This window comes from Dermochelys coriacea, chromosome 1 (assembly GCF_009764565.3).
Source record: "Dermochelys coriacea isolate rDerCor1 chromosome 1, rDerCor1.pri.v4, whole genome shotgun sequence".
Taxonomy (NCBI): domain Eukaryota; kingdom Metazoa; phylum Chordata; order Testudines; family Dermochelyidae; genus Dermochelys; species Dermochelys coriacea.
In genome coordinates this window covers 211,736,787-211,758,900 of record NC_050068.2, presented here as the reverse complement: position 1 = coordinate 211,758,900, position 22,114 = coordinate 211,736,787, and the positions used below count along the sequence as shown (strand labels likewise).

Genomic DNA, 22,114 nt, shown 5'->3' with positions numbered 1-22,114 from the left:
CATTAAAAAAGTTTCTAGCCTTCATGGTTAGCAAGAAAAGCTGGAAAACACGGCCTGAGCATAACTGATGCAGGGACATCCATGGAGCACATGAATTACCAGCTCTGAGAGGTAGAAACTGGCCCATTCATCTGAACAGGGTGTGAATACCAAGACCACCACTCTGATGAGCTCCACCAACCCCACCCAAACAGGGGCTCTGTATGTGGCAGGAGAAGAGGTGCAGCAGACCTAGCCAAAGAACCCACCCACCCGCCCCAAGATAAAGTACTCAAGGGGGGTGCTAGGCTACCTCCTCTCACTCTCTGGGGGAGCCCAGCTGAGACCACCTTTGCCACCGACTATTGTGCAGAGTGGGGGCCTTTGTCTGGCACCAGAACTCCAAGTGGTGGGGGCCTAGACTGCCTTAATGTCCCACGAAGGTGCAGGGTAAGGGGAGACAGATATCAGCAGCAACCGTCTACAGTTACACTCTACCCCAACATCCTTTCTGTGGATGTCGAACCATACCAGAGCAGGGGTAGCATCCTCTCAAATTCCGCAGGAGCTTCCCCACCCGAATGCTCGTACACCCCTCCAATACACACATACAGCCAGACACTACAATATTTTGACGAGTTTAATTTTTTCCCTTCTATTATACAAAATATTTTACAATTAAAAAAAACTTTCCCTCCAAAAATCATATACAGATATTTATAATTCACAAGATTCAATTACAGGCTGGGGAAGACCATCTGCACAGAGAAAATAATTCCCAATTTATTCTACGATGACAGACAATCAAGTGAAACTTAAGACCTTACCCCCACCCCTGCCTTTGGCCAAGGTGCTTTTATAGTTAGCCAGCTTCCACCCAGTCCCTGGGTGACCCCCCTGAACTCAGCCCCAGGGACTCTTCTCCCCACTGCAGTCTCAGAGCCTTCTCCCAAATCCCAAGTGAGCGCGAGCCCAGTGAGATGCTCAGAACCAGGACATTGTTACTAGTACCTGGAAGAAGGGGGAAAAAAAAACCCCTACAAGCCTCAAAAAGTGACGTACCCACTGCACACACGTGGTGGGGGTGGGGCTGCATGCTCAGTTGGGAAAGACCCAGGGTTAGTAGCCCTGGCACTCACAGACCCCACAGCAAACCAGGACGGGCAGCCCCAGCACTAGAAAGTAATCCGACATCTAACTGACACACCCAGAGCCAGTCGCTTGAGCCGACAGTCTCAGCTGCACAGCATTGTTATGGCAGGGTCTGACATGAGCAACTGGGGCTACTATTGGAGGGTATCACAAACACAAGCTTGTTATTTTATCTTATAAGAAATGATCCTGATACGTTCCTATTTCCACATCCCTTCCACCCCCCACTGATTTGCTTCCCAGCGCCAGTTGCTCACGTCCCTGTGGAGGGTCAGAGTCCTGTGGGGAGATGGTGCCACGTGAGCTGCTCACAGATGCTTAGGCCACAAGACGCAGGTGAGAGAAGTTACCCTCTACCGTGGGAGATCCTACAGAAATGGCAGCCAATGACTTGCCCCCAGCAACTGAAGGGTAGATTTGAAAAGGAGGTGTGTGTGAACCCCAGTAAACTTTTTTTTCCTCCTCCCCAGAAGGGTCTTGTGGGACATAACTACTGGCCTGGGCCCACCCTGCACTCACAGGGGAGCCCGTCCTCAAGTCACTGCTGGAGGGCAAAGGCCTGGAGCAGGGTTGGAAGGTCACGGGCATCGGCTGCCCCATACAGATCACTCTGGCCCAGCATGGAGAGGGCCATGCGGAGGGTACTCCAGATGTTGTCAGACATGGCACCTTGCTGGCCCCGTGGGCCCCGGCTCTTCTGCTGCATGTGCAGGGCCTCCAGGAAGTGCTCCACTGCCTCACTACCAGCATGACCAGGGAGGGAGACAGAGTTAATTGGGGAGGTTTGCACATCCTCTGGGTGAGAAGGACCCTCTAGATTCCCTTTGGATGGCTCAATAATCACCCTTCCACACTTCCTCCAGCCATTCTTCTAACCCCTGCGCCTCACACCCCTCATCACTGGCCCACAGGACCAATGGAGCCAATGTCTAAGCTGTAATGGTCATGGCTTGATAGCCTCACCTCCAGGCACAAGCTTGAAGGCAATCACTGCAACAGATCCTTTCCGTAGTTCTGAGATGCTCCCTCCCTTTGATACCGAGAACCAAGGGTGCGGGAGACATGTCGGCTGGTACTTTGCTCCTGGGGCAGACAAACATTCTCTGCTCCCTCCTTGCCAGGGTTAAGGAGCACATCCTGCACCCAGAGGGACCAAGTGGAACATCCTCATCAATAGCCCCTAGCTCCCCCCCCAACTAACTGATTGGTCCCCACTGATACTCGGTCATAGCAGACCTGGCACCCAACCCCCAGCTGGCCCCTCATTCCCACTCACCGATGGGCTCCCAGGTTGATGCAGCTGATGCCCAGGTTGTAGCGGGAGCGGATGTAGCCTGGCTGCAGCTCCAGTGCCCGGCGATAGGCGGCCACAGCCTCCTCACTGCGATTCCCATTGGCCAGAGTGGCACCCAGCTTGTTCCACAGGAGGTGATCCTGGTAGGGGGGCCGGAAGCAAGTGACAGGGGCATCAGGCATCCCACCCTACCTCCCAGAGAGCCTGTCTTTCACAACCCTCCCCACTTCCCCATCTCTTCCCCACTCCACCCAGTATTCAAACCGACTCACCCCCTCAGGTCAGCCTGCTGCTCACCCCACTGGCCTTTCCCCCCAGGGCAGAGCCCAGCCCCACCTCCCCATACACACACAGGATCCTGAATCAGCCCCCCCACCCAACCCCACTCTGTCCCCTTACGTTGGGGCGCACGCTCAGCGCGGCACTGAAACAGTCCACGGCCTTCTCGTACTCGCCGCTTAGGTTGAAGAGGACGCCCAGGCCGCACTGCACATCAGGGTCCACAGCTGAGGGGTCACTGCACACAGCTGCCAGGAACAGGTCCTTTACCTCCATAAACAAGGAGCTGGGGAAGGAGAGAATGAGGGAACTCATCCATTGATGGGTGCAAGCTGCCCGCAACCCTTCCTGGGGTCACTCTCACCCTAATGGGCCCAGCTGCAAGACCACAAGCAGGACTGGGATATTTTGCACTTCCCCCAGTTTCCCCATCGCCCAGACTCACTCAGACAGTAGGGAGCCCAGGATGCGCTTGGAGGACCCCAAGCTGGATGCCAAGCTGCTCCCTTCTGGCTCCTTCCCCACCAGGTGGGCATAGGCTGGCTTGTGGCGCAGCCAGTCACGCAGGGTTTCGCATGCCTGCTTCTGCAGAGACTCATTGGTGAAGCTGACGGCCAAAGCCATAAGTGCAGTGAGGTTCCCTGGCTGCAGCTCCAGGCACCTGCAGGACAGAGCGGGAGAGAGCGCACAGCATTCGCATCTTTGGAGATGTGGATAGAAAGCTTCAGTGGCCTTTTAAGAACTCTTCTCCAGCCACCTGGGTGCACTATAAACAGGCTGAACAGCAAGCACCAGTGTCCAGGCAAATTAAGGAAGGATCCATTAGGGGGGCAGGAGACCTTAACTGGGTCAGAAACCAGCTCACTACAGCAGCCCACAGTGAACTTCACATTCCAAGTTTGCATTTGGTTCAGGGGGAAAAAAAAAGCACTGGAACTTTGTTCAGCCTTTAAGTGGGGAAATTGAGATATGGTGTGTCATTGGTGGCCAGCAAACCAGCCCCTCTAGGAGCCACGAGCAGAACCCAAGAGTCCTGCTTTAGATCCCCTCTTCACCAGCTACTCACTGCCTGAGGGCACTGATTGCAGACAGCTCTTGTTCATTCTCTGCTTGGGTGGTTCCCAGGTACTGCCAGGCCTGATGTAGAAACAGAGACAAACTTATTTATACTTCTTCAGATTGCAAGTACAATTAAAGGCACCATCTTGTGCCCTGGGCACCTTTTTTAGAGATTAAAAATAAATGTACCCAAGTCAGCAGCCTCAGCCCACTCCGCAGAGCTTGTGTTAACCAGCTCAGCGTAAGCGCCCTCACCTCTCCCACACTTCCAGGAAAACAGGTGGGCTCTGCAATGCATCCTGGAAGTCAGCAGGTTTGGGCTATTTGGAAAGGTGGAGGGGGAGTGAGTTGTCCCCACACACAACATGCTGCTAGCAGTCCCCTCTCTGCTAAACCCTGGGGGCTCCAGCTTTAGCACCTCCACCCATCACAACCGGGACTAGACTGCATGGTGAGGAAAAAAGAAGCAGTTCTCTGGCCATTGAGGGCTTCCGAGAGGTAGCACAGCCCAGTGGACAGAATATTGGAGTGGGAATGCTAAGAAATAAGAGACTCGGTCACGAGCTGCCTGCTGTGGTCCACAGGCAAATCATTATGTCATGATCGACAGTACTGAGGCAGCTGAGAGATCTAAATACAGCAGCATTGACACCTGATTTGATCTTCATCCATCACCAGATCTAACCATGTAGCTAGCACAGCATCCTTGCTGCACCCACAGCTACCCCCGATAGACTAACGTTAAAGAGGTTTAAATCAGCTAGATATTACGAGTTGTCTCACTCCCCATCCCAAGTGTGTTCCATTGTCTCACTCAGAAATGGAAGGTTTGATCCAGGCTGACAGTTGGCTGGACTGACAGCATGAAGTAACAAGCATAAGCCATACAAAAGTTCCCCTAAGCAGGGAAGCCAGTACTCTGCTCTCTTTAAGAGAAAAGTGTTGCTCTCCACCAGCAATGGGCCCAGCCACTTGTCAATGGTCTTCATGAACCAAACACAGGTGATGACTAAGTGCCCGCACCCTTCCAGAGTCTCAGTGTGAAACTACCTGAGACTCAAGCAGAGCTGACTGAACGTGTGCCCTCAGAACACTGCCCTGTCCCCAGGAAAACAGAGTTTCATCTGAATCTTAATTTCATTCTCACAGCAAGGACTCAGACCAGCCTCCTGATCAGGGCACTGTGAATACTAGGATGAAGGCAAAGCGTCCCTTCTTTGTCTCCTGCACAGCCATAGCACACCATGCAGAATGGGCCCAAGACTTCCACCATGGCCATTCCAGCAATATTCCCTCTCGTCTGTCACTGGTCCTCTAGAGTCTAAATCATGGTGACTTGTAAGGACAAAGCCAAGGAAGTGGTGCCTTAGAGGCCACATGATCAATGGCAAGGACAAGAGCCCACAGTCCTATCAAACCACTGATAGAGTGGCATGTTCATCTCCCCTAAGTGTTTCATTCCCATTGCTGACAGCAGATTGTCAAAACTGGTCTTCACCCAAATGGAGCAACGTGCCCTGACCTCAAACCACAAGAGATAGTGATCTGGCCAGGACACGGGTAAGCTCTCCAGTTGTCCAACCTCCAGTCCTAATCAGGACACCAAATCAGAAGTGAGGCCAGCTGTCTGAGTTGAGCCAGATGCCAAGGACTGACCCGCCCTAGCTGTCAAGTCCTCAGCTGACTCAAAAGACTCAGCATTTGTGTGGCTGTTGAAGACACTGAGCATCACCAACTTCGTGACTCCAATGCCACCACAGTAAGGACTTCAGCATCTCATGCAGGGAGTCTGGTGCTTCAGGAAGACAGATACTCTAGAATATGACCCATCTCAGTTATATCCCCAAGATTCTAATCAGCTTTACACTGGGAGACCTTCTGAACCATAGGTCAGGTGCACACAGCTTGACCATCTTCTCAGCAAGCCCCTGGGGTTCACATACAAGTACACAGCCAGAGTTGCACACCTGAGAACTGGAGTCACCCACACCACCACCTGCAGCACAGCTCCCCCAGCACTGGAGTGGTGGGCCTTATTGCAACTCTAGGCCGTATCTCTGGGGACTCTTGTATTACATTCATGAAAGTTCTCTGTATAATCATGTTCTACTCCATGGGTGCAGGTGACCCCAGCTCCCCCAGGAGTTAAAACCAGTGAGGGGTGATTACCGTGGGCGCAGGGACTAAAATAGAAGTGACTCAACCAGGTCATTCTCTTTAGTCCTGCAAGCATTCCTATTGTACCGTCTTCTGGCGAGCAGGCAGGAGATGAGGATGGCTAGCAGTCCTACTGCACCGTCTGCTGCCAGCCAAAGATGTAAAAGATAGATGGAGTGGATCAAAACAAGAAATATACCAGATTTGTTTTGTAAACATCCCCAGAGAAGCACCTTACCTAAGGGAGATTTGCATATACTGGTACAAGCTGGATCTTCCAGAGATCAAGCGAAAGAAAGGGCTTCTGGTATAAAAGGCTGAGTTTAAAAATATTTAGGACCTTCATTTTGGTTCAGCAAATGGGCAGGATATTCTGTCCAAGGGGAGGCCCAAGCCTTGTGGAAGGATTGGAAGGGTAGAGTCTGGTAAGCCAAGACATGTGGAAGGTGGGTGATTGCTGTTGTACTTAGCAAGCAGGTAAGAACTTTTATTGTTTTTAACATGGTTTCTCTGTGATGCTTTTGCCCTAGAATAAATGTACTTTGCTTTAGAAGAGCTGTGTAGTCACTGGTGAAAACACCGTTGTCTGTGGAGAGAAAGCAACGCAGAGGCACTGGCCATTAGGCAGACTGGCTTGCTGGCAATAGTGTACGGCAGGGAACTGTGCAGCTGTAAAACTCCCAGACAGAAAGGAGTGGGACATGGGCGCCCTGCCCAGGACAGGTGAGGGCTAGAATCCTGAGACAAGGCTGAGCACCCCTGGAGTGGGCCACGAAGGTGAGGATCCAAGTGCAATTGCTTTGAAACTGTGACAAGTGGGTCTCCTATCCCTAGACTGACCCAGCCTGACCTTGCTTCGGGAGCGGGCCAGGCTCCAAACAGCAAGATACCTGGAGCAGCCCTGCTCTCCTTGCTCCGCTCACCTCCATGTGGTCAGGTTTCTGTTGCACCGCAGCCTCAAAGAGCAAGACAGCATTGGGGAGGTCACCCTTCTCCAGGCACTTCAGCCCCTCTTCAAATGCCTGTGGATGATCCCTCATGGGATTGTCCTTCTCAAAGTGGTAACCCTACCAGAGACAGCAAGCAAGGGGTTAATACTATGGGCAGGAGACAGGTGGGTCAAGGACACAACTCAAACAGCTGATGTGCGCCCACATGCCATATCAACACTTCTGCAAGCCTGCTACTATCTTCTCCCACCCCTTTCAGCTCCAACAGCCAGAGACACTGCAATGGGTGATGAACAGTTGGTACCTCAGCACATGGAGTGACTGGTATTTCCTTCCTGAGAGCACAGGGTTGGAGTGTGCCAGCTCACAGCAGACTGGGGCAAAACAGCTCCTGCACCCTCTGCTCCCCACTCAGTCTGGGGTGAAAGATCCCATGCCCCAGCCTGAGGAGAGATGCATCAGTTGTGCAGGGCTGTGTGTGTAAGTTTACCAAGTTTAGGAAGTCTCCATCAATATAGGGGACACAGAAAGAAATGGCTAGTGTTGTGGGGAGCACCAGAATTAACTGCTGGTGTGTTACAACTGATTTGCATCTTCAGCAGTGGGCAGGGCTTTGGAAAGAACCACCATACTTTTTTCCAGTCTGACCCCTGGTCAAAGGTATTGACAGAGACTCTGGCAACAGTAGACTTCCTCACAGCAGTGCCCCACCCATGCCCAGACAAGAGACTGGCTGTTAGGAACAGTGCCTGGCCTTTGACACTAAGAGGAGTGGGACAGCAGCCCTCTCAGTACCCAGCCTGGGAGAAGGGATTTTGGGAGCTCTCAAAACTGCCCAGCACAGCACTTGGACCTGCATTCACTGCCCCCCCCCATTACCTTGTCATAGGAGGAGGTACTGAGGTCCTCATAATCTGAGAGCCAGGGGTGAGCCTCTGCATCTCGCTTGGCCATCTCCTCCCACTCTGCCTGAAGCTTGTCCCAGAAATCCACATCTGACTGAAGAGAGGAGGAGGAGGAGGTTAAAGGATAGCACCCTGCTGAACTCCCCCTACATGTTCTCTGGAGATTCCGCTCTCTAGAGCTCTGAGCCCTCCTCCTCATCTCTCCCCTACATGGCAAGAAAGGGGGCTCAGCCAGTTCTGGGGCCCTAAAGCACCCTTCATACCCAACCTCTGGGTGACATTCTGTACCTCATGGGAACACCTTACACCCCCATGTTCATCCTTATAAAATGATTGTGTGGTATCCAATGCAAAGTTTGTCATGTTGGGTGTCTTCAGAAGGCTCATGATGCACTGAGCATTGTTATAGTAATTGTTATAGTAATGTTATAGGATATAATTTCATGTATATAGTTATGAGGCTGAAAATGTGTCCTCATGGCTTAAAGCAAGCCCATGCAAAAACTCCCCCAGAGCAGAGAGGCAGTTCACACCTCATCAGGGCATGTATGGGACAAACTCAGCCCAGCATCACAGGAACAAAGGACACTAACCTAGGCAACAAAAGAGAATCTCCTGGACTCTCGAGTGAGTCCCCCCCACTTTTGGTCAGTTTGGGACTGTGATGAGGTAATGCTCACCTGACTCTGAAGGGGGGGAGGGGGCGCAACCCAAGAGGGAAGAACGAACATGATAAAAGGGAGAGACGTTTGCCATGCTCTACCTCTCTGTCTTCCACCTCCATCTACAGACATCACCACCGACTGAAGTGCTGATAAAAGGGGAGAGCCTGGCTGAAGGACAACCAGCCAGCCTGTGGCGAGAAGCATCTAAGTTTGTAAGGGCACTGAAAGTGTTAAGAATCAGCTTAGAATGCATTTTGCTTTTATTTCATTTGACCAAATCCAACTTGTTATGCTTTGGCTTATAATCATTTAAAATCTGTTTGTTTATTCTACCTGAAGCAGTGCGTTTGAAACGTGTTAGAGACTCCCCTTAGGATAACAAGCCTGGTACATATCAATTTCTTTGTTAAACTGACGAACTCATATAAGCTTGCAGTGTCCAGTGGGTATAACTGGACACTGCAAGATGGAGGTGTGACATTGCACCCCATAATGCTTTATAGAAATATGTTTATGAGTGTAAATATGACAACTGGAATATGTTTTATGCTAGATATGATAGGTAACATATCTTTGCAAAGGTTATGATCTACGGAATATATTCATCCTATTTATATGCATGTATCATTTTTATATATGAAGTTATGAGCGTTGGCTCTATACTTGTATTTGAAGTGTTTGCTGTAGGAAACACATAAGGCAAATTCAGTCAACATAGTGTGAAGGGGTTATTCAAGTAATTGGGACTACTTAACTAACAATGGACTTTGGGAGAAGCCAATCCACATCTGAGCTTTCCTGGGAACGTTCAAATTAACATGTAAACAATGGCGTTGGCCTGCAAAAAGCTGAATCATTCAGACATGTGACTTGCCCAGGTGGCTAGAGACCCCATCTTGTGGTTGTGATGTTGCACGAGAGAGACTATATAAGGCCCTGGAAGCCCTTCCATTTTGTCTTCAGCTGGCTCAGAATATAGCCTCTCCACCCCAAAGAGATGCCTGAAAGAAACTGGAACAAAGGACAGTAACTACGGGGGTGAGAGTGATTGCTGGACCCAGACCAGGAAGGAGCCTAGTCTGTAAAAAAAGCTTATTGGAACAGCTGAGGGTGAGATTTACCTGCATTTAGTTTCCTACTGTATTAGGCTTAGACTTATGTATTTTATTTTATTTTGCTTGGTAACTTACTTCGTTTTGTCTGTTATTACTTGGAACCACTTAAATCCTACTTTTTATATTTAAAAAAATCACTTTTTACTTATTAATTAACCCAGAGCAAGTAATTAATTCCTGGGGGAGCAAACAGCTGTGCATCTCTCTCTATCAGTATTATACATGGCGAACAATTTATGAGTTTACCCTGTATAAGCTTTATACAGAGTAAAAACAGATTTATTTGGGTTTGGACCCCATTGGGAACTGGGTATCTGGGTGCTGGAGAAAGGAACACTTCTAAAGCTGTTTTCAGTGAAGCCGGCAGCTTTTGGGGGATGTGGTTCAGACCTGGGGCTGTGTTTGTAGCAGGCTAGTGTGTCTGGCTCAACAAGGTAGGGTACTGAAATCCCAAGCTGCCAGGGAAAACAGGCTCAGAGGTAGTCTCAGCACATCAGGTGGCAGTCGCAAGGGGGTCTCTGTGACCCAACCCATCACAGGAGGTTCCTAGGGTTCTGTCTGGGACTGGAGATATTGGCTAGTGTCATTCAGTTGCACAATCCAAGCAGCTTACATGCCAGAGGCTGTGCGTGAACAGCCCAGGAGCGGGGGGTTCTAACAGCAGAGCAGGGCCAGGCTGACTCCCAGAGTCAAGGATTGGAGTGCCCTAGCAGATCACCGGTCCAGGTAACACCAGAGGGGAACATCACACTCTCCCCTCCAGTTTTACCTCTAGAGCAGTCTTGGCCTGCTCAAATTCTGTATCCAGAGTTGACGCATTCCCAGTTCGGGTGAACTGATCTACCCAGGCATCTGACGCCCCCTAGAGGGAAGGAAATAAGATGTAGCACCTTGAGACTGTAAGATTAAAAAGCAACGCAATGCATCTCCCCCTCCAGCAGTGGGTGCTGTAAGGACCCCTCTCTCCGCAAGTGAACACTAATTGCACAGGGATACTGCAATGGAGCAGACACGTTCTGGAGTCTCCCACCTGCCAAGGTATCACTGTGAGGAAGTTCACACTGCCAGAGCCCATCCCTGCTCCTGGCTAGGCACTGCTTTGGAGAAGCTCATGCTCTGGGAGCTCCATGCCACCATTGGCTGAGTGTTAACAGGACCCTGCTGAGAGAAAGTTCACCCTGCCACTGTTCCTCCCCTCCCCCAGGCTGGGCAGTGCTGCAAGGAAGTTTGCACACCTGTGAGCAGCAGGAGCTGGGGTCCTACCTGCTGCTGTATAAACTCAGCTGCCCACTGCTCTGCCTGATCCTGGTCTCTGGGGGTCAGGGTCACCTGATTAGCCTCGATCGACACCCTCCCGTCTCCGATCTGGCGGACAAACTTTAGAAACTGTGGCAAAAAAATGAAATGTGGGAAGAAACCTTCACCAACAACCCTCACCAAACTCCTCATATTTGCTAGGCAGATCTGGGCCCCCAGAATCAATAGAACCAGAAGGAAAAGGGGATCATCGGAGTTGTACGGTGGAAGGCATGATCCTGGGGGTTGTAGGACTCAACCCCCAGAACTAAAGGGAGAAAAGAGGGGAGTCACAGAATGGCAGGAGGTCTCCCCCTCTCAGTGGGGCTCCATGGCATTTCTCACCTCAGAATTGTTGAGTTTGGGGTCATCCACTTTAGAAAGGAAATCGTTGGCAGTTTTCTTAAGATCATCCTCAGGTTGATATTCCTCATACCTGTAACCAGAGAGACAGAGTCTGAGCTGAAACTTAGCAATAGGGGCTCCATATTTATTCACAGTCTGCCCCTCTCTCTGCATCAGGCTATATAACAGTTCCTAGGGCTGGAGAGCCCACATGATCTGTTCTTCACCCAACACTATTCAGTATCTTTATCAACAATCTGGAAGTCATTGCTGCGATAACTGTGCCAGATGACACACAGATTGGTGGAGTAAAATAATAAGGATAAATCAATTATATAGAGCAATCTGGATCCCTTGATAAGCTGGATACATTCAAACAACATGTGTTTTAATTCTGCCAAAACCAAGGTCAGATATCTAGGAATAAAGAACAGAGGTCACACATACAGGATGGGGGCTGTGTCCTGGAGAATAGTGACTCTGGAAAGGATGTAGGGTCAGGGTGGATAATCAACTGAACAGGCACTCCTAGTGCAAAGTTTGGCTAAGAGGGCAAATGCAATCCTTGGACATATAAACATGGGAATAGCAAACAGGTGTAAGAGGAGTGGCTTTACTTCTATATACACATTGGTGAAGCCATTCCTGGAAATGTCTAGTTTTGGTGTCTACATTTGAAAGAGGATATTGCAAAATGGGAAAGGGTTCAGAAAAAACAAGAAAGATTCGAGGTCTGGAAAACCAGCGTTTTAGTGACTTAAGACTATTTAGCTTATTAAGGAGAAGGTGAAGAGGTAACTTAGTCACTGTGTATAAGTAGCTACACAGGAAGAAGATATCCGATGGAAGAGAGCTCTTTAATCTACCCAACAAAGACAAAACAAGATCCAATGGCTGGAAAATGAAGCTAGATACATTTAGACTGAAGATTAAGTGCAACTTTTTTTTAAACAGCAAGGATAACTAGCCCTTAGAATAACTTCCGAGGAATGTGGTGGATTCTCCATTACTTGGAATTTTTAAAGCAAGGCTCAATATCTTTCTAATGGATATGCTCTAGCGCAAACAGAAGTTACTGGTCTTTGTGCTGACATCCCTGCGCTAGATTCATAAAGGAATTTAGGTGGTGTGACGTGGAGCACTGCAATGCCTAATTTTCGGGCACCCTGAAAAAATCACAGGAACAACATTGTGATCCACGAAGCCAGAGTCAGAGTCAGGCATCCAGGGTCCCTGTACAACGATTGAAGAAAGACGGATACCTTAGAATGTGATTCACAAAAGCCAGTAGACTTAGGTGAGGAGTCACATAAGCAGGGCTCAGAGATTAGCAGATACAGGTGCCTGTGATCCACAGCCAAGAGCCCCTTTCCTGGAGTCAGACTCTTCAGCACATAAGGTATTTCTTGTGAAAACAAGTTAGGTATAGTACCAGTTTTAGCCATAGCACCGGGCCCAAGCTCAGAAGGGGCCCCATAACACTCACTTCTTCTCCTCTCCCAGAGGAGCCTCAGAGCAGTAGGGATCCAGCATGGGAGCCGAGAACCTACAGGGCCCTGGGAGCTGTAGTTCCTTGGCCAACTCCCTGCCTATAGAACCAGCCCTGGAGCAGGGAAGTAACTACATTTCCCAGCATTCCCTTGGCAGATATCAACAAGAAAAGGAGGGGGAGGGAGTGAGGAAGCTGAGACTCCATGCACCACAGCTTGCTGTGAATGGAGAGCTGGCTGTTAGAAGAGGGTGGTACTGTGAATGGGGAACAAGTATGTAGGAGTAGAAAGCTTTGGCCCAGATATCACCCTCAGAAGACTTCCCCAGACTGGATTAGGGATGCTGGTGTGACCTTGCCTGGCAGCCCCGAAGAAGGAACTGGGTGGACTAAATGGACAGTGCACCTCTCTAACTGAAGCAGAAGTTAAAATGAAAAGTAAGGGAGGGGAGGCTCTACTAGAGGACCTGGGCAGCTTTAGATACAGTACCAGGCATGTAGGATTTCCACTTCTGAGCCATTGAAGTGGAAATTGACTTTTCCTTTCCAGATTTATCTAGTATTCAGAAAGGGAATCTATCACCTGCCTTCCAGATTTGAACACCCTTAAAATTCAGGAGTGCTCAAGCTCAATTTAGGCTGCTGTTACTTCATTTCTCCCAAATCAAATATGCTGATCCACTGTAATTTGTTGTAGAAAAAGTAGGATAAAATTGAGCAACAAATGGTGGCATCTCCCCAGCGCTAACTAGGACTGGAATTGCTATTTTCAACAGCCATTACTTTTTTTTTTTTTTTTTTAAGTTTTGATTGTTTAAGACAGTAATACTGTATTGGCAAATTCCCCATAGAAACAAAGAGTGGAACAAAAGAATAATAAAGGCACCTCAACTCTTCCTCATTTATGTAGGACAGTATTATAATATTGATCCAGATATCCTCCAATCACACAAGCTGAAAATTGTTCCACTTTACTGCAGTTCTGTAACCATGCAGGAACCAGTCCTGTTGGTGTTCTGTGCACATCCAAAATTCCTACTGAATTCAGAAGTGCCTTGCTTTTGTGATCATACTATCTGATATTTTCAGCCCTTGTAAGAGAAGCAGGTTTACATTTAGTAATTGGGTGGGAAGCCTCTCAGAAAAAGTTAGGTGCTGTAGGAGGTGTTGTTTATTCACTAGGTAATGTAACAAGAATGTCTCACAACAGTAAACCTGTGCAGCACAGAATGCACTTTGTTCCTAAAGTCTAGAATGGGCTCCTTTGCTTCTATATACAGCCCATTAGAGATAATGAAAAGACTTCCACCCACTTCAAGAGGCTTTGGACAGAACTGGTCTACACAGGGTAACTCCACTGTCTTCACAGGGTCCTGGTTCCACAGCAGAGGGGGGGGCCATGTGAGCTTGTTGCAGAGCTGCTGCTCGGGAATGGGAACCTCCTGGCACCCCAGCCTCCAAAATCATTCAGGCTGCACTTTCTGCACGATTATGTGCTAGCTGAGGGGTGCATGGGAATTGGTGGCCTCTGCTGTAGGTGATGGGCATCTCAGGTACTTAAAGACACGGCCTAGAGGAGGAAAGTGCTTAACTGCAGAGTCTGCAACTGCCTAGGGCCAGCGCTGAGGATTTAGAGTCCCTAGTGCCACCATTGCAAGGTTCAAGCATGCTCAGCCTTGGAATTGCCACCCCTCCCTTGACTAGTAGCTACAACTATCTAAGGTTGGCCTCTGGCAATTGGCCCCATGGCTACAGTGAGAGAAGCTGCAGGTGGCTCTGTGACTACTGGGGGCCATTAAGCTAGAGCAGATAAAGAAACTGGAATTAACCTCAAGGAATAGAGGTCACCAGTGGAAAAGGAATGTCAAGGGAAGCAGGGAAAGAGGAAGCAGGTCAGGCTTGCAGCAGGACAATAGCTCCAGCTGGTTGGGGAGCATGTCCAAAGTAGAAAGGAAACAAGCATGGGGAGAGGTGGAGGTGGTGATTAGGTAGTAGACTAGCATGTAGATGGGAGCAGAGGGAGAAAGGCTGGTGTCTTCAGATTCCTACAGCCTAAGCCCTCACTTGTGGGAAATGGTGTTTGCAAGTGGCTTGCTCAAATGGTAGGAGGAGTGCCGAGGGAGGAATTTGTCAGAATTGATCAGGTATCTGCTGGCTTTAGAACTTTGTGCTGAGACTAGGACCACATACTGTGACTGTGGAAATAGGGTGGTACTGGAGACATGCCTATAGAAGGTCTGAATGAGGAAAGAGAAATCTGTGGGGAGTTTCCCTGATCACTATGAAAGTTCTACTCACTGTGGACATTGGTAAACACACATGGGGGTACAGCTCAATGTGAAAAACTGGGGGCTGAGAAGTGTGTATGGCAATGCATATAGTCATGTAGAGGTGTGTGATCAAAATGAAAAATCTCTCTGAGATTCAGTACCAGGTACACTATGGCACAAATGGCACTGCCACACCAGGCCCACTCTTAAAAAAGAGTAATTGGCCAGAGGGAGAGAGAATGACTCTGTTAGCCTGGTGATTAGAGCACTCACCTGGGAGGCGGGAGACCCTAAGTCCAGTCCCATGGCTCCCATGAATTTTTAAAATTATTTATCCATGATAGAACAGCTTCAGCAGGAGAGACTCAGGGAGTCCCACACCAGGATATCCCATAGCTCAGTGGTTAGAGCACACACCTGAGAGGTGGGAGAGCCCTATGCAAATCTGTTCTCCCCTATGGCAGAGGAGGGAATTAAATTGCCTCTCCCACATCCCAGACAAGTGCTCTAACCACTGGGCTAAAAGTTATAAGGGGCTGCTGCCACCACCACCGTCTCCAGATGGATTTTGAATGGGACCTGATGCAGTAGGCAGCCTCTGAGCACATCGACTGGATTGGGCACCCACAGGACTTAGGCAGGTGAACACCTATCTTCCCTGAGTTTGTGAATCGTTCTGGGGCTTAGGTGCCCAGACATCTACTGTGAGGCAACTATGCACATGCCCAGAAACTTAGAAACCTGGGGAACTTTTACCCTGCAAACGTAGACACAGAGTAAGTTTAGGCACCTACAGAGTTTGGCAGGAGTGTGAGTTGCAATAGAGCCTAAAACTGGAACTTGGGCACCTAAATCTGGTGTTTAGGCACTTAAGTACCTTTGTGAATCTAACCTTCTGTTCTCGTGTTATGCAGGAGGTCAGACTAAATGATCATAATGTCCCTTTTGGCCTTAAACTCTATGGCCTTGTCTACACTAAAGGGAAAAAAAAAAAAATCAATCTAAGCTACGCTATTTGAATTACGTGAATAGTGTAACTCAAATCGATGTAGCTTAGATCTACTTACCACAGGGTCCACACTACATGTGGATGGGAGACCCTCTCCCGTTGACTCCCCTTACTCTTCTCGATCAGGTGGAGTACAGGAGTCCACCGGAGAGCAATCAGCTGTTGATTTAGCAGGTCTTCACTAGACCTGCTAAATCGACCACCGATGCATCTATCGCCACAGCGTAGACAAGCCCTATGAAACTAGGATCCCTGTGTTTAGTTATGTTGTTGTAGAAACTGCTAGTCTTGGGTGGAGGAGGCTCTGCCTCTTCTGCTTTCTTCAGCCACGGATCTGAGAACTTGGTTAAGACCCAAAAGTTCTGAGATCAGAGTGGATTTCTGTCATCTCCAACACCTCACCCACCCTGGACATAGTGATGCAGGAGGGAAGAACAGAGAAACTCACCACTTATCTGCCAGTGACTGGTCTTCTGTTTCCCCCAGCCATAACTTCTCCTCTGACTGCTCCAGATATTCTTCTGCCCACTTGGCAGGAGATACAGACAGAGGGTCTGTACAGGGGATTGGGTGGTGGGAGAAGAGTGAGGAACAAGAAGATAAAATAGAACACTGCTCAGAGAAACTTCAAATTTGGATCTCTCCAATTTACAGTTAGATTTGTAGTCCAGATTGTTACATTAACAGAAGTTTCTTGCCATTCATTTCCTTAATTTTGTTTGTTTACTTGAAAATAAAACAAACCTCAGATTCAATCTATGTAGACAGATTTCATTTTAGGCAAAGTGCCAATTTTCTTACTTTTTTATATTTAAAAAAACAACTTTTTTTGCATTTGCAAAAATATAGTCTCATCCCACATGGACAGCAGCAAAGTGGGCTGCTGTATGCATCAGGAAAACGAATAATGCATTGCAAATTTCTAGCTCCTTTCATTAGAGCCTCTCAAGATCATCATAAATGTTAATTATGATGCCTGTTTCCAACAGGTGTATGAAAGGAATAAATATGGAAAGTTTCACTGATCAATGAAAAGAAGCCACCTCTGGGGTGGGGCATAGCAGCTGTTTAACTGCTGCCCAATAGTTTAAGGTAGCGATTCTGTTGGTTAGAGCAGAGGAGACTAGAGTTGGTCCCACATCTTCTACATGCTGTGTGACCTTGGGCAAGGCACTTCCCCAGCCGGTGCAACAAGCAGAATATTTCCCTCCCAGTAGGAAACATTAATTGCATTTGTTTTCAGGCACAGAAAGGACCCCACAACATTTATTTTGAAGTGGGAAACAGATATTTTTTTTTCGCCCCTCTCCTCACAGATCACAGAAACTGAACAACAGATTTGGCTGAAACATTCAACAAAATATTCCCCTCTGGGCCAGGACCCAAGTTTCACCCCAACAAGGAGCATCAGAGAGCTACATGTAGCCAGGGAGAGACCAGCCATTCGGCCTTGTCTATGTGGAAAAGCTGCACTAGTTTAAAGTTTTTTAAACCAAATTAGTTAAACTGGTGCAAACTTCTCTCTGGACACTCTTATTTCAGTGTAAGAGCATCTTACTTTAGCTTAAACCTGTTCCCAAAAGATTTTAGCTAAACCAAAATAAGACATTCCTGCACCCCAATAGGAAGGCCCACATAGGGTTGCTTGCATAATTTACTAATACACACAATACTCTAGTCTCCTGGGGGCTGTGGGGCTGTAATACTGTAAACCCAACAACTAAAATGAGACCAGAGTGCGGGTGCTGGTGGCCTGTGACATACATGAGGTCAGACTAAATCAGGGGTGGGCAAACTTTTTGGCCTGAGGGCCACATCGGGGTTCCGAAACTGTATGGAGGGCAAGGTAGGGAAGTCTGTGCCTCCCCAAACAGCCTGGCCCCCACCCCTATCTGCCCTCAACTGTCGCTCTCAGAACCCCCAACCCATTCAACCCCTCCTGCTCCTTGTCCACTAATTGCCCCCTCCCAGGACTCCCCATCCCTATCCACCCCCCCCCCAGACCCTACGCCCTATCCAACCTCCCCTGCTCCCTATCCACACCCCCTGACAGGCCCCCCGGGACTCCCAAGCCTATCCAACCACGCCCTGCTCCCTGACTGACCCCAGGGACCCCCTGCCCCTTATCCAATCCCCCTGCTCCCCACCCCCGTACTGTGCTGCTTAGAGCACCAGGACTGGCAGCCGCGCCGCCCAGAACCCTAGTGGCACAGTGCAGCCATAGTGCCATGCTGCCCAGCAGGAGCTCACAGCCCCGCCGCCCAGAACGCTGGTGACACAGTGGGCTGCAGGGGAGGGAGGACAGCAGGGGAGGGGCTAGAGGCTAGCCTCTCCGGCCAGGAGCTCATGAGCCGGGCAGGATGGTCCTGTGGGTTTTCCCACCTTTGGACTAGATGATCTGGTGGCCACTTCTGGTCCTAAACTCTAAATCAGGTTAATTTCGTCCCTCAAGTTGTATCAGAGTGACATTCCCACCGAGGCAAGCCGCTAGGGCGGGGTGCCCTACTCTGAATACTATCTGCTGCATCTACCAGATGCACTCTAATCTCACACACAACAAACAACCCCTGCATGGGAGAACGGAGGGGGGCATGCTACCAGGCAACACCCAACCCAAACTTCACAAGGGGAGCCTTCACCTGTCACCTCCGCAATGAACTCCTGCGACCAGTCAGCCTCATTGTAATCTGGGGAGACATCAGTTGTAGTATATGCGGCCCCCAGAAATTCCTGGGCCCAGTTCTCAGATAGAGCCAGGGCTGCCACACCTGGAGCTGGGAAAGAGCAAGAGACGGGGATGGTTCAGTGACAAACCCCAAGTGCTCCACCCCCATGAGGATTAGAGAAAGCCTAGCCTCTTAATCTTCAAACACCCCCTGCCCTAGCTAAGCAGGCCTTCTCTCTCAGTTCCCCTCAAGACATACCACCTTGGGCTGCGGGGGGGGAGGAAGAGGGGCCTGGTAGAATTCCCAATGCCCCTAGTCCTTTCCCCTCCCCTCACCTCGCTGTGGGGCTTGGCGGAAGCTTGATTGCTCGATCTCCTGCATCTCAGCCAGCAGATCATCCATTTTAAAGGTTTGCGGGGCACGGGAGAGCAGGGGGGCATTCTGCTCTTGTAGGAATTCTCCAGCCAGCTGCCAGGGAGAGAAAAAGAGAGTTAGTGATGAGAAATACCCAGCAGGAGCTCTGGAACTGAAAACCGGAGAGAAAGAAGGGAGGGCAGAAAGGGAATGAGACACAGGAAGAGTGAAGAGGGATCAGAGAGAATGTGGCAGTGAGAAAGATAATAAGAAAAGGAGTACTTGTGGCACCTTAGAGACTAACAAATTTATTAGAGCATAAGCTTTCGTGAGCTACAGCTCACTTCATCGGATGCGAATACAGACTAACACGGCTGCTACTCTGAAAGATAATAAGGGGAGAGATACAATTGTTCTTACCTCATCTTCAGAGGCCACTCCCAAAGGTTTGGTCACCTGTGGGAAAAGACGCCAAACAATCACCCCAGTGATGGGACCTGGCCTCCAGCATCACCTTCCCACTACTCTGGGACTGACTTGTACCATACCCCCGCTCATGACAGACCCACACCACACACACAACAGGACTAACATCCTACCCAGACAGATCCCCTGCTTAGGCCCCATGATCCCTCATCGCCCTTCTCCCACTAAGACGACAGCCCCCTCCCAACCTCCACACTCCCACCTGTCCTGACAGCCTCCAGTGTGCTCAGACAGACCCCCACTCCCCAAACCCCTAGTGCATCCCTGCCCCTCACTCACAACTGAACAGAAATACCAACACTCCTCACATCAGCAGTCAGATGAACTCCCCATTCCCCAGTACTCACTGCCTCTGCTCCAAGACCTGCAGGGGGCCAGGCCAAGGGACCTTGGAGCCCCTCCTGCCGCAGGGCCTTGTCCTGGGTGAAGTGGCCAGCCAGCTTCATAAGGGGGTTAGAACCCCCGCACTCAGGCTCCACCAGCTCCCTCATGGCCATGGTGAGTGCAGGGGGCACTGCACCTCACCCCGTCTGGGGGGGGGGGGGAAGGAAACAAAGCACACGTGATGGTAGGGCTTTGGGATGCAGAGCCTTGCCCAGCACTCATCTGCTCCATAAACAAGCTAGTGGGGTCTCATCTGAGCTGCATGGCGGGTACACATGTTACAGACTCCACCCCCCACCTGAGCAAAGGCCAAGGACCGAATGACCATGGGGGCCGAGAGCGTCTTTCCCCCAGGAGAAGGAACCGCACTGCAGGCCTGGGCCCCACGGGTCGTGGTGTGGCCACCCCTAGAATGACTTGACGGGGGGGGGGGGGGATGCAGAAGGAAATTGCTGCGGACGCCATGACAAAGCCCCCCACCCCCATCTTCCCCGCCTCTGCCCTTGGGAGGGATCCCCGCCTTCCCCAGCTCTTGCCGCCGCCGCCCCGCTCTCTCGCTCTCAGTCACTTCACATCATCCTCCCCCACCCTTTCCTACCCCTGACACACACACACACACACACACACACACGCGCGCTGCCCCTCGCTGGGCCTCCCTTTCCCCGGGGGCCTCATTGTCCGTCCCCTTGAGCTTGGGCAGATGCAACCCGCTCCCCAAAGCTGCAAGGCCTCAGCCTCCCCGATCAGCCAGGCATCTCCCTGTCTCACGCGGGCCCGGAGCTCACCACTCCAGCTAGGGGCAGGGAAGGGGACCGGGGGCTCCCCTCGTTCCATACGCTACCTTGGCTCTGCCTCTGCCGCAGCTTTTGCAACACGCATCAGGCACCAGGGGGCGGGGCTAGCTCTTAAAGGGACAAGCGCCCTGCGAGGGCAGCGGCGGGAAGGGGAAGTGTTAAAGAGCCAGCGGCAGGCACCCTCTGGGAGGTAGAAAGAAAAGGAGGACTTGTGGCACCTTAGAGACTAACAAATTTATTAGAGCATAAGCTTTCGTGAGCTACAGCTCACTTTTTCCACCAAATGCATCCGATGAAGTGAGCTGCAGCTCACGAAAGCTTATGCTCTAATAAATGTGTTAGTCTCTAAGGTGCCACAAGTCCTCCTTTTCTTTTTGCGAATACAGACTAACACGGCTGCTACTCTGAAATCTGGGAGGTAGCGCTCTCTTATAGCGCCATTCACACAGGGGCCCCGACCCCGTCTAAACTCAGAAGTTGCACTAAACTGCTCTAAATAAACAGGATTTAATTCAACTAGTGTTTTCACTGATTTGAGTTAAACCGGTGCAATTTCGGTGTTTAGACAAGTCCCAGGAGAAAAGAGAAGTTTCAAGGACCAGGCAGCAAGAAAGAACAGCTATGGGAGTTCTTAAAGGGCCACGCACCCTGAGAAGAAGCCCCGCCGCCCCACGGCCTCTGCACCCTAACAGAGCAGTACCACCAGAATGCTCTTAAAGGACCAGACTGCCTAAAAGAGCAGCCCGGTGAGCTTAGAAGGCCAGAGAATATGGCAGAGCAGCACAAAAAGCTTTTCACCCTCTCCCTGAGAGAGAAACCCACCCAGGGCTTAGCGGGTCAGGCAATGCATTAGAGCAGTGCAGGAAGCTCTTAAAGAGCTAGGCACCACCTCAGGGAACCTAGAAGCTCTTAAGGGGTCAACCCCACTTAGGCCATGTCTCCACTAGGAAGAAAAGTGTGTTATGTTAGGAAGCATATGTTAGCCAGATCATGTCAATGTATGTATGCTGACATCCTAATGTAGCCAAGGCTGTTGTAGTTCTAACACATTAGCTGATCAAGGTAACCCAGATGGAGGAGCCTTTCTTTCCTAGTGAAGACAAAGCTTAAGACAGCAGCACCAGAAGGGGGCCAGGAGCCAGATCAGAGCAGCACCAGGAAGTTAGTGAAGTGCTAGGTCTAGGTGTTCTGAGAGACCACCCCACAAGCTCTTAAAGGGCTAGCTACCATGTGTAATGATCAGTGTTGACAGCCCCTCTATGAGGAGGGGGTGCTATATCTTTACCTTACTACTAAACTTTTGTCTTGTTTTCATATTATGTTGTTATATCTAATCTGCTCACGGGTCTAGGAGGAAATCAAGTCCAGCTTGTGTGTGCTGGAGTTGTTATATTCAGTGTCCTGATAAATCCTTTGATTCTTATGAGTCTGTATTACACGTGCTAAAGTAATACAAGAAGCTTTCC

The 22,114-nt window shown here is 49.9% G+C and overlaps 1 protein-coding gene across 7 annotated transcripts; it reads right to left on the bottom strand.

Annotated features, from left to right (window-relative positions):
• Positions 1-605: 605 nt before the first annotated feature.
• On the bottom strand, positions 606-20,756 carry PEX5 (peroxisomal biogenesis factor 5). Of its 7 annotated transcripts, none has more exons than XM_038368181.2 (16): positions 20,696-20,756; positions 19,818-20,000; positions 19,405-19,440; positions 18,966-19,098; positions 18,604-18,738; positions 16,413-16,518; positions 11,197-11,287; positions 10,819-10,941; positions 10,325-10,417; positions 7,750-7,869; positions 6,844-6,987; positions 3,771-3,841; positions 3,150-3,365; positions 2,825-2,990; positions 2,408-2,565; positions 606-1,871 (listed from the first exon to the last, which is right to left on the bottom strand). In XM_038368181.2, exons 2-16 carry the CDS (start codon positions 19,965-19,967, stop codon positions 1,670-1,672), a joined length of 1,944 nt encoding a protein of 647 aa, XP_038224109.1. In that variant the 5' UTR covers positions 19,968-20,000; positions 20,696-20,756; the 3' UTR covers positions 606-1,669. The 7 variants fall into 7 exon arrangements, with proteins under 7 accessions (XP_038224109.1, XP_038224100.1, XP_043369125.1 ...); XM_038368172.2 differs by having other exon boundaries at positions 20,640-20,718; XM_043513190.1 differs by having other exon boundaries at positions 20,623-20,707.
• Positions 20,757-22,114: the final 1,358 nt, after the last annotated feature.